The following is a 12,179-nucleotide window of genomic DNA, read 5'->3' as shown; positions in this document are numbered from 1 at the left end:
CCTCCACCCCAGGGTCTCTGTCTCTTCATGTGACCCCAAACTGAGATCAGGACTCCTGGTTGGTTCTCTGTGAGTCTGTACGTGTTTGAACTGCCCGTGTATGTTGATCAGGAATCACTGGATTTACTGAGTGAACCAGATTCATGACTTCTACACAATGAATCTTCATGTACTGTCGAATTACTGAGGCGGCGATTTTATTCTGAAAATATTTCTGTTGTATCGTGACATCCTGAAAATAACATTTCCGTTTTGGTCATACAGCCTTCAAAATAAAAGCTATGAATATAAAATTCATGACGCCCGTATAGATTAGATGATTATTATTATTATCATTATAATAATGATTAAAACAGACACGTAAAATGTAAACATATGTTTGCTTTGGCACAGGATCTAAAATAATAATACATTTTATTTATAGGCGCTTTTCAGGGCGATCAGGGACAACACAACACAACACACATCAAACACAACAGCACAAAATAAAACAGAGGCGTGTTTTGTGTTTGTTGTTTTGTGTTGTGAGTTTTGTGTTGGGACTTGAAAACAAGTGAATCAATGTCACGATGTTTTGTCCCAGACCCTGCTCTGTGAGGTTTTATTCTGAAACAGTCGCCCCGCAGTTTCCCGCCTCTGTAGCGGAACACGGTGAGAGTCCGTCAGAGGAACCGTGTCGCCCTCAGCTGATCCACCGCCACAGGGACATGCAGCACTAGAGAAGACCAGGACCCAGGGAGACCAGTGAGTCCACCTCACCGACACACGGTAAGACTGACTCCACCAGACTCCGGTCCGACCCGGACTGTGGCAGACTGTGGACCGGTGACCTTCTCTCTGGACTCAGTCCAGCAGCCAGCACCACCCCCTGAAGGAGCAGTGCAGGGTCTCCATGTCCCGTCTGATCTTAGACTGTGTGGGGGGGCTTGTCCTCTGTGGTGGTTCTATGTGAACCCTGTCTGGTACCTCTGCGACGTGTCTTTAGTGGTTATGACAAATTACATGATGATGATGATGATGTGCACTGAAATGATAAGACTCAGTCTGTGGAGCTTAAATTCAGGTTCTGTGAATGCAGGTTCTGTGTCTAAGTCCAGGTTCTGTCTTTAAGTCCGGGTTCTGTGTCTAAGTCCGGGTTCTGTATTTAAGTCCGGGTTCTGTGTCTAAGTCTGGGTTCTGTGTCTAAGTCCGGGTTCTGTGTTTAAGTCCGGGTTCTGTCTTTAAGTCCCGGTTCTGTGTCTAAGTCCGGGTTCTGTCTTTAAGTCCCGGTTCTGTCTTTAAGTCCGGGTTCTGTGTCTAAGTCCGGGTTCTGTGTTTAAGTCCGGGTTCTGTGTCTAAGTCCGGGTTCTGTCTTTAAGTCCGGGTTCTGTGTTTAAGTCCGGGTTCTGTGTCTAAGTCCGGGTTCTGTCTTTAAGTCCGGGTTCTGTGTTTAAGTCCGGGTTCTGTGTCTAAGTCCGGGTTCTGTGTCTAAGTCCGGGTTCTGTCTTTAAGTCCGGGTTCTGTGTTTAAGTCCGGGTTCTGTGTCTAAGTCCGGGTTCTGTCTTTAAGTCCGGGTTCTGTGTTTAAGTCCGGGTTCTGTGTCTAAGTCCGGGTTCTGTGTTTAAGTCCGGGTTCTGTGTTTACGTCCGGGTTCTGTCTTTAAGTCCGGGTTCTGTGTCTAAGTCCGGGTTCTGTGTTTAAGTCCGGGTTCTGTGTTTACGTCCGGGTTCTGTCTTTAAGTCCGGGTTCTGTGTCTAAGTCCGGGTTCTGTGTTTAAGTCCAGGTTCTGTGTTTAAGTCCGGGTTCTGTCTTTAAGTCCGGGTTCTGTGTTTAAGTCCGGGTTCTGTGTCTAAGTCCAGGTTCTGTCTTTAAGTCCGGGTTCTGTGTCTAAGTCCGGGTTCTGTCTTTAAGTCCGGGTTCTGTGTTTAATTCCGGGTTCTGTGTCTAAGTCCGGGTTCTGTGTCTAAGTCCGGGTTCTGTGTTTAAGTCCGGGTTCTGTGTCTAAGTCCGGGTTCTGTGTCTAAGTCCGGGTTCTGTGTTTAATTCCGGGTTCTGTCTTTAAGTCCGGGTTCTGTGTCTAAGTCCGGGTTCTGTGTTTAAGTCCGGGTTCTGTGTTTAATTCCGGGTTCTGTGTCTAAGTCCGGGTTCTGTGTCTAAGTCCGGGTTCTGTGTTTAAGTCCGGGTTCTGTGTCTAAGTCCGGGTTCTGTGTCTAAGTCCGGGTTCTGTGTTTACATGAAAACATGAAACTAAAAGGAACATGAAACATGGCTCGGCCTGTGGACTGTTTCACTTCCTCTTGTGACTGTGTGACTGTTGTTCACAGGACCCTCCCTGACTGACGGAGGCAGCAGAAGAAGGATGAGCTCATTACACAGGTTGGTGACAGAATCTTTGACGCTGAGGCTCAGTCTGATGTTCACTGACTGACCTGGAGTCAGCCTCTCCTGCAGTCACATGACTGACCCTCCATTTGTGTCGGTGCAGCTCCTCTGTGTTTATCTCAGCTGGCAGAGTTGTTTTTGTGCTGACAGGTAGTGTCATGTGACTTACCTTCTGGGTGCAGCTGCAGATGCAGCAGACCACAGTGACCACACTCAGTCCTGAGGTTGGTGGTGGTGGAGTTGTGTGAAGCTGATCTGTACAGTGTGTCCTGACTCAGTGACGGAGCTGCTGTGAGCTGCAGGTCTAACTCACTGTCAGCTGTGGAAACATGTCCCTCAGGTCTAATCAAACATCAGCCCTCAGAGTCACACTTTGTTTTCCTTCTTAAAACCTCCTGAACAGTTTTACTCTACCTGGAGTTTAGTAGAAGGTGTGGTGACTGTCAGCACAGCACAGTGACATGTAGAAAAGAACAAGTTACAAGTGGAATATGAGCTTCTCTTTATTTTCTAAAGAAACCAGTTCAGTCCATGTTCTGAGGCTCTCAGGGCCCCGGGGCCAGTTGGAGCCTCTTTTGTGTGAATTTGTGAGCGCAGCATCAGACATGCCCTGGTCTGGCTACAGGGCGTCATGGTCGGTGCTAAGCTAAATGTCAGTGCTTTGGAGGAATGTCAGGAAACATGCTGCAGCTTGCAAACAGCCCAGCAGCAGCTGCTCTCTGCCTTTTAACCACCATGTGAGGCAGATCCAGGATCAGTTTGAGCTGAGCTGATGACTGTGGGATTACAGGAACCTTTTCCACCTTGTTTCATTGAACTTTTACCTGTAGCACTGATCAGTGCTCACTGATCCTGTGTGATGTGTTTCCAGAAAGCTGAGTCAGGTGCTCACAGTATGGAGCTGGAAGAGGAGGGTGGACGTTTTCCTCCACTCAGGCGCCGGCCTTCACCTCAGGACCTTCTGCACCTCCACTTCAGAACCAGGTGCACAGCTCAGTCTGAAGAAACCACAACAGCAAACAACACACTTTCTGAAACACAACAACAACTGCAGTGTGAAAATACAGAGCAATGATTCATCCAGTCACAGGTTGTGGATCAGAGCTGAAGGTGACGCAGTGAATGTTTGAGCAGCAGCAGAGGAAACATTCGATCCAGCAATTTTAGTCTCTACTCCCATAAAGATGTGGATTGGGGCACCTTGGTGGCTCACCTGGTAGAGCACGTACCATTAAGGCTTAGTCCAACCCACAGCCCTTTGCTGCATGTCATCCTCTCTCTCTCTCTCCCCAACTTTCCTGTCTCTCTCTCTCACTGTACCTATAAATAAAGGCATCATAAAAATCCAGAAAAAATAATAATAAAAAAATAAAGATCTGGATTAAAACTAATCATAACAATCTGTGCAACAGATGCACAGAAGTCATGACTTTTTGTTCCCAGTACAGGTAAGACTCCAAACTGGATCACACTTCCCATGATGCATCTCTGATATAACACATAAAGCTTTGTTTTTATTTTTTTCTCTGTATATATTTTTTATAGTTCTATACACCTGAGATTGAAGAAGTTTGTCATCACACTGTTTATTGCTTTTCATGAATAATGAACCAACATTTTCAGTATTTATTTTTTAGTTAACACTCTATGGCCGACTCGTGTCCAGTATAATCTGTAACACTGGTGCCGTCATGAGTTTATTACCTGGTGGGGACAGGTAGAGAGGGTCTGTACTTACACTCAGTTTAAATCCAACTCTTTCGTCTCTCACCACAGACCCCATCCAGGTCCACAAGAGAAAGCTCTTCCTGTGGTTCAGCCACCTGCCTCAGGAGGAGAAACAGTTTGGAGGTTACTTCAGCCCAGAGACCATGCATGTGGATCCGCTGATCGTGGAGAGAAAGGCTGAGGAGAGAGCAGGACAGCTCAGCTCCCCCCTCCAGACCCAGACCCTCTCCAGCCCCTCTGTGTCTGTGGAGCAGCTGTTTGAGTCCACCGAAGCCTGGGACGAGGGTCGGGGGCTCAACGTGCTGCTGTACGGGGCCGTGGGAACAGGGAAAAGCACAGTGGTCCGAAAGCTGGTGCTGGACTGGTGCACTGGGACCAGTCTGACCCACTTCAAGCTGCTGGTGCCTTTCTCATGTGAAGACCTGAGTCAACTGTCAAAGTAAGAAATGTTCCTGTTACTCAGTGTCACGTGAGTGATATGATTCAGGATCTTGTCATGTTGGACATGTACCACAGCATCAGAGCGTCAGAGCCAATCAACACATTCATCCATCAATAATCAATAAGTGTGAATGAAATGAAGACAGTTACAGTTACTCCCCCTTTGAGTCTATGTTAGTAACAAAGAGCATCAAGTGATAATCCCACACCTCCCCCGTCCCCCCTCCCACACAGGGTGGCTTCCTTAAGGGACCTGGTGAGCAGGAAGTACCTCCACCTGAAGAAACACCCCCTGCTGAGCGGGGAGGGAAACCAGGCCAAGAATGTGCTCTTCCTCTTCAACGGGATGGAGAAGATGAAGCTGGACTTCCGGATCGGCTCCACAGAGCTCTGCAGCGACCCTAACGAGCCGCTGCCTCCAGATGTGGTGGTGGTGAACCTGCTGAGGAAGTACCTCCTACCTGAGGTAAGGACAGTCCTGCATGGTCCTGGTCTGTGTCATCTAGTCTCACCTTAGCCCCCCAGTGATGATGATCTAGTGATGACTCATGGGTCTGGATCTCAACGTGTTGACGGGGTCGTGGCCTCTGTTGTGGTCTCTAATGTTGAATCCTTCTTTGTTTGTGATTGGTGGTTGTTGTCTCTCCCGTGTTTCACAGGCCAGCGTCCTGGTTACTACCAGACTCTCTGCCATGGACCGTATTCCCCAGAAGTATGTTAGTCGCTACGCACAGATTTGTGGCTTCAATGACCCAGACCGCCAGCGGGCGTACTTCACCAGCCGCCTGCTGCAGCAGAGTGGGGAGACAGCACGTGACCATGAGGCCCAGGCTCTTATAGAGCTGCTTTACCTCAACCTCCAGAGAGAGAGCCAGCTGGCTGCAGCCTGCTTCCTGCCCTCCTACTGCTGGCTTACCTGCGCTACCTTACACTTCCTCCATTTCACCGACGCCAAGGCGCCCATTCGCACGCTGACTGGCATATACACTAGTTTCCTCAGGCTCAACTTCGGGGGCGAGGTGCTGGGCACAGGAACAGGAACAAATGTGCCCATTCAGGGTCACAACAATTCTCTGATGTTGTATGTCGTCCGTACCGTTGGTAAAATGGCGTTCGACGGTGTGACATACAAACGAACGTCGTTCTCAGAGAAGGAACTGGAGCAGTGGATCGGAGGAAAGACCAAGACGGATGAGGAGCTTCGTCAGTTGGCCATGTTCCGGACTGACGTGCTGGACTTCTTCTTGGCTCCTTGTGTAGAAAGTGGGAAACATTTACCAGAAGCTCTCAGTGAGAATGATGAGCGGCAGTATGTCTTTGCTGTCCCAGCCATGCAGGAGTACCTGGCGGCGCTCTATGTGGTGCTAGGAGAGAACAAGTCCGCTCTGGAGAAGCTGTCCAAGCGGGTATCTGTGGCCATCGGTCAGGCAGGTGAGGACGTCAACGCCCTCTTCAGCATCCTCTCTAAGTTCATCCCCCTCCGAATATTTGCTGTGTTCAACCTGCTCAAGCTTTTCCCAAAGCTCTACGAGAAAATCAGCAGCCGCAACAAAGGCAGCATCGCCAGAACCATGGCGGCGGAGATGTTCCGCACCGAGGACAGCTACAACGAGGACGTCCTGGATCAGGTGGAGCAAAGCCTCCTGGGAGTCCATGGCCCTCAGCCACAGCAGCACAGTGAAGGCCAGCCTTTTGAGCTCTACCCAATATTCATGGGCGGACTGTTGCATTATGGGAACCGTGTCCTTCTCCAGCAACTTGGCTGCAGCATTCAGAGCACCACCGTGGTCCAGATCACACGTGCCCTCAGGAAGCACCTGGTCAGAGGTAACGTTGATTAAAACAAACAACATGCTTTGTTCTCAAGTTGAACTCACCTCAGTTTAAAACACTTAATATTTATTGTGCAGTTCAGTCAAACCTGCTTCAAACTCAAAATATCCTGAAATACCCTTCACTTCCTGTCCGTCCAGACACTGCAGTTAGACTGAGCTCTGAGTGTTGACCCTCGTAGTTAACAGTGGTCATGTTCATGTGTTGGCTGTGTGAATCCAGCTTCTCTCTGATTTAATGCAGAGATCAACAAACCACAGCCTCCAGAGGAGATGATGGATCTGCTGGTTCTTCTGTATGAGTTTCAGAACCCCAGACTGACAGCAGAGGTTCTGGCCGCAATGAGAACCATCCGCCTCACCAACATTCGTATGACGTCACTCAAATGCTTTGTGCTGAGCTCTGTGCTCTCATGTACCCCTGCAAGGTAAAGAGAGTCAAACACCAGGTGGGGAACTTGTCAGGTGGGTCAGACATTACAGAGTTTTAGCTGCAGGCACGACAAGACAGGGACGAATCCTACAGACTTCATCAAGCACCATCATCATCGTCACTTTGGTATATTAACAAATCAGCCTCAGCCCTACATTGTGTTTTGTGCTGATCAGCAAGTGTTAGCATGCTAACATGCTAACTATGATGATGAACATGATAAACACACGAAATATTCTCTCTCGCTCTCTCTCTCTCTATAAATAAATAAATATATATATATATATATATATATGTATAATGCTAAATCATGATCATACATTATCTCAGAGCTCTTTACAGAGTCAGGTCAGACTTTACTTTGTTATAGAGAAAAACCAACAGTTCCCATAAAGAGCAGCACTTGGTGATGGGGGAGGGGAAAAACTCCCTTTTCACAGGTAGAAACCTCCAAAAGAACTGGGCTCAGGGTGGGAGGGGTCTGTCTCAACTGGTTGGGTTTAAGAGTAGAAAGGGGGGGTGGGGGGAGGAGGGGTGTTGTAGTGGCAGATCTGGATCCTGCTGCTCTAGAAACAGTGATACCTGCAGAATGAGGACAGAGAGAAGGTTGAACTCCAGCTCCAGTAAGTAGATGACCTTTAACCTCTAAGAGCCGCTGTCACCATGAGACTGAGGGTAACGATCAGACCAGAGCTGGTCAGTGTCTCTGTGTGAAATGATTGAGTCAGTGTGTTTCATGTTGTATCAGATGTGTTCAGACCTACATGTGTCCTCTGTAGTTACCACCTGGAGGAGCTGGACTTGTCCTCCTGTCTCCTGACCCATGACCTGCTCCAGACGCTGTGGCCGGCCTTCAGACACACACACAACCTCAAGTGAGACACAACAAGTCAAAAGAAGAGGAGTTTTCTGCATGATGCTGAACACTGATCATGTTTAACTGCAGCTCCAGTACAAGCCCAGTGTGTCCAACCACAGTAAATACACTCATGTCACAAAGACCAGAATCCAGATGATGATGATGTTACACCAGAGCTGCGGACTGTTGTTCAGTAACCCAGATCTTGTCAGGTCATGGGTGTCAGGTTGGCTCCATGGAGACATGGAGCTGATGGTTCATGAGTGTGAGCTGGTCGTCATGGAGACCTCATGACCTCACACTTCTTTGTGGTGTTTATTATCAGACTTGTGTGATGTAGCTGTTATGGGCTGAAGTCAGCAGATGATATCACACACACACACACACACACACACACACACACAAATCAAACATCAGGTCCTCACACCTGAAGGAGTAACCTGGAGAACTCCTGGAGAACTCCTGGTGAGGGCAGCCATGTTGTTTGAATATGATCAGGGGCATGAAGGTGTACTGGGTTCACTGTACTGGTTTTAACTGTACTGGTTTAACTGTACTGGTTTAACTGTACTGGTTTAACTGCTCTGTGATGGACCAGCATGTGTCTGCAGTGTGTGTAGTGACTGTTGTGATTGTTGTCTCTGTTGTCGTCAGTCTGCAGTTTAACAGCCTGGGTCCTGAGTCCTGCGTGCTCCTGAGAGATCTGCTCCTGGACCCAAAGAGTTCTGTCAGATCTCTACAGTAAGACCTCGTCCTGTCTCCGTTCAGTCCTCTCTGTGTTCTGACAGCTCGTACATTAGAGTCAGGAGCCTGTGCAGTGGGGCCAGTCACCCACCACGGGCCCCAGGCAAAATTAAGCTCTACATGATGACAGGTGTTTATTATTAGTTATTATATCAGCTGATGTGAAGAAGTTGTGCGTTTTCTCAAACCACCACACAGTGAATGTGGGGCCTTTAGGGCCTGTCTAGGTCTGGGGCCTCGATGGTGAGCCAGCTTTGCTGCACAGATGCTTCTAAGGTAAGTGGTCAGTCTGTTTTTAAACATAGACAGAGCAATTAACAGCTGTGTTTCCATGGTAATGGTCAACAACAAGCTCCTCCCCCTCTCCTTTGAGCATGAATATTTACTTCATAAACGATCACCTGCTGCACCTGAGTTTGTGTTGACCTGTATCATCATCAACCTCATTCTTCAGCCTCTGAGCTCCACTGATTTATCCTCACAGTCACATTAATACAAGAATCAGGCTGAAATACGAGCAGTGATCCAAAGATCCTACACTTTCCAGAATGCATTTGGATAGCTTCTCCCATTAGCCCTCCAATCTCTGAGTTCACCTTGTGAAGTCTTTTATTGTGAAGTGCAGCCGGACATATATGGTCATTGTGGCTCACAGTACACCTCCCACATCTAGAACAGAGTCCAGTTTTCTGTATTAGCTTCCATCACAGCCACAATCAGGGGCCCCGGGCCCTGGTGGCGGTCACCTCTTGCAGAAGTGTCTGATTGTTCCACTTTGTTCTCAGACTGTGTGACAACCCTCTGCTGGACTCTGGAGTCTGTACCCTGCTGGAGGCCCTGCCCAAGAACCAGTCCCTCAAACACCTGTCCCTGATGCACACCGGGCTGGGGGACCAGGGGGCCCTGGAGCTGGCCCAGAGGCTCCAGCAGCACACGGGGCTCCAGGAGCTCAGTGTGGCCTATAACAACATCGGGGACAATGCTGCTCTGGCTCTGGTGGACGCCTGCAGGGAGCACCCCAACATACACACTGTGCAGTGAGCAGCAACACACACACACACACACAGTGAAACTGAGTCTGTTGGAGACAGGAAGTTCACAACAAACACAACAGGACACCAAAAGTCTGTTTTCATGCACAGAACGACACGCTGTTGTTTGTACATGTGTTTAACTTTGAGCCTCATTCAGACAGACACACAACACTCAGTACAGAGGGCGGGGTTTCAGCGTAACAGAGACACACGAAACAGTGAAATAATAACAATATAGAAATCATTGTAATACAAAACACAATGAAAATGAAAACATCACATTTCCAGTGGAGACGAGCTGTGTGTGTCTGTGTGATGTTTAAATGTGAGACACATGACAACATGTTGTGTTGTGGATGTTGACACATCCTTCAGTCCAGAGTCATCACTGTCTGAGCTGCAGGTAAATGTAGATCTGAGTTTATGAACACGTCTGATGACCTTCAGTAAACATACATGTTTCAGGTTAACGTGTAGCTGCAGCTCAACATTAACATGTTCTACAGATAAATGAACATGTTTGTGAGCTGTCACACCTCTGACCCATGTCCCAGTGAGTGTGTGCACTGATGCAGTGTGTGTGTCTTTGTGTAGCTTGTATCTGAACCCGCTCAGCGATGTGGGGAAGCAGTCCCTGTACGTGCGCGGCGTTCCCAGGAGCCATGGCGGCAGCGGCCGGCGGGTCAAGGTCTTGGCCTCAGTCACCGAAGGCGCCGACATCTCTGAGGACTGGCACCCCATCCTCAGAGTGATCCGAGAGAATGCCTCGTCCTGGGACCGCCAACGAGTTCAGCAGCAGCTCAAGGTACCAGGAGAACCATCAGTGTTCTTCAGGGGGGTTAATGATCCTGGATTATATGTGGTCAGATGTTCAGTGATGATGATGATGATAATGGAGGCAGGAACATCACTGTGACATCACATGACCTCAGTTAACAAATAAACAACAGAGAAACACAACAACAACAACAAGTAAACAACAGACTGACTCAGCTCTGATAACCAATAACCAACTAATCAGTGTTAGGCAGACTCACCTGGGCATCGATAGTTGTGAGAGTTTGATGAATCTGAATAAACCTGACAGAAGGTCAGAGAGATTCACTGTCACCCAGTCTCACATGGTCTCACCTGGTCACACATGGTCTCACATGGTCACACATGGTCTCACCTGGTCACACCTGGTCACACATGGTCTCACATGGTCTCACATGGTCACATATGATCTTACCCTGTCCCCCTCTGTGCAGGTCTTCCTCAGGGATCTGGAGTGGGGCCGGCAGCAGCAGCAGAGTCTCTGGAAGAGGCTGCACTTCCACAGGGTGGAGAAGGGGGTCCGACAGACGCTGCAGATGCTGGAGAAGGACACTCCACCCACAGGACACAGCAAGTGATCAATAAGAAGCAGGAGGTCAAAGGTCAACGGGTGAATGAGTGTGACCAGCAGCATTTCAGGTCCGAGTCTACACAGGAGAACGGACGACACCAGGAACTTCAGTTTTCAGTCACATCAGTCCTCCACTGTCATGAGGACGAGTCATCAGCTGACAGATCTGATCAGATCCAGATTATGTGAATCTGCACCATACTCACAGATCATCAACATAAATGTGTCAGAATTTTTTCCTGAGAAATTGACTCAGATGTTGAAAACATTTCATCTCACAATGTTCAGGAAGTGATGGAAACTAGAACCAGATCAACCACGACATTTAACAGGTTCTTCCCTGGTCCAGGACCCGTCTTCCACCAAGTGTGGTGCCAGTCAGTTCAGGACGAACAAATAAACAAACAAACAGACAAACAAACAAGCAGACACAGGTGAAAATGTGAGCTCCTTGGTGAAGGTAATAATAATAATAATAATAATTACAACTACAACAACAATAATAATAATGCATCTCATTAATTGTATTAATTCAATTAATGAAATGTATTATTATTATTATTATTATTATTATTATTATTATTATTATTATTATATGACTGAAAAGTCAATAATTGTATTCAAACTGTATCAGTGTGTTGATTATATTGATTGGTAATAATTAAACACAGGTCCTGAGGTCAGACACAGATCCTCCTGGTTCAGTCTGGAGCTCAGCTTCATGTTCAGATGTCAGGTGTTCAGCAGGTGAAGTTATGGCTTGTTATTATGGGATGTTCAGATCCTGTTCAATCCTGATCCCGACTCATTCTACCTCTTCACTTCTTGCATGTGCTTCACTGTAAACATGTTAATGTGAGGGCAGCAGTCGACCTTTGACCCCTGTGACTGAGCATTAGACACATTTTAAATGTATTGACAGTTTATCAGAATGGTATCAGGACAGAAAGAGTCTGATCGGTGCCTCCAATATCATACCATGCAACTTCATCTATGCAAAGTCACGTTAATAAAATGAGATGTACCTTTAAACTAGGTGTTTCCGGTTTGTTTTAGCAGGTGAAATGTTTGACGTGTGTGTGGTTGTTTCTCTGCCTTTTTTCAGCCCAGCTGAGCTGCTGTGATTAGTTTGACCTAGTTACTGTGTGTTCGTTGTAGACATTCAGAGTCAGATTCCTGTTACCTGCTCATCACAGAAACATCAGACTGACGGGTGATGTTTTTATGAGCGAACACCTGAGAGCTTTGATTCTTTGATGAATGATTTTGTAAATAAAGAAAAGCACGTTTTAAACATGTGATGAAACCATCCTGTTCAGGCTGAATCAGTGTAAATAGACAGTTATATGTTAAACTTCAT

At 47.5% G+C, this 12,179-nt stretch overlaps 1 protein-coding gene and 1 long non-coding RNA gene across 3 annotated transcripts; one reads left to right on the top strand and one right to left on the bottom strand.

The window, feature by feature from the left end:
- The first annotated feature begins 450 nt into the window (after positions 1–450).
- Positions 451–11,851, top strand: nlrx1 (NLR family member X1). 2 transcript variants are annotated; one of them, XM_071471879.1, is made up of 12 exons: positions 457–768; positions 2,304–2,355; positions 3,233–3,345; positions 4,138–4,528; positions 4,765–4,996; positions 5,190–6,357; positions 6,607–6,790; positions 7,575–7,670; positions 8,309–8,395; positions 9,184–9,435; positions 10,027–10,237; positions 10,683–11,851. In XM_071471879.1, exons 2-12 carry the CDS (start codon positions 2,339–2,341, stop codon positions 10,824–10,826), a joined length of 2,895 nt encoding a protein of 964 aa, XP_071327980.1. In that variant the 5' UTR covers positions 457–768; positions 2,304–2,338; the 3' UTR covers positions 10,827–11,851. The 2 variants fall into 2 exon arrangements, with proteins under 2 accessions (XP_071327981.1, XP_071327980.1); XM_071471880.1 differs by lacking the exon at positions 8,309–8,395 and having other exon boundaries at positions 451–768.
- On the bottom strand, positions 10,089–10,687 carry LOC139614544 (uncharacterized). Its single transcript, XR_011687074.1, has 2 exons — positions 10,470–10,687; positions 10,089–10,342 (listed from the first exon to the last, which is right to left on the bottom strand). It is a non-coding gene; the product is annotated as an uncharacterized lncRNA (long non-coding RNA).
- Positions 11,852–12,179: the final 328 nt, after the last annotated feature.

The sequence above is a fragment of the Trachinotus anak genome, unplaced genomic scaffold (genome assembly GCF_046630095.1).
Source record: "Trachinotus anak isolate AG129_WGS33_773 ecotype Australia unplaced genomic scaffold, CSIRO_AGI_Tana_v1 ptg000034l, whole genome shotgun sequence".
Lineage (NCBI taxonomy): Eukaryota > Metazoa > Chordata > Actinopteri > Carangiformes > Carangidae > Trachinotus > Trachinotus anak.
This window is presented reverse-complemented; position numbering and strand designations above follow the sequence as displayed.

What these genes read in the sequence shown, in the direction of transcription:
- nlrx1 (XM_071471879.1), top strand. An exon ending in AGACACACACACAACCTCAA is followed by an intron (nt 7,671 to 8,308) that starts GTGAGACACAAC and finishes TGTTGTCGTCAG; the next exon opens with TCTGCAGTTTAACAGCCTGG. An exon ending in CCCAACATACACACTGTGCA is followed by an intron (nt 9,436 to 10,026) that starts GTGAGCAGCAAC and finishes GTCTTTGTGTAG; the next exon opens with CTTGTATCTGAACCCGCTCA.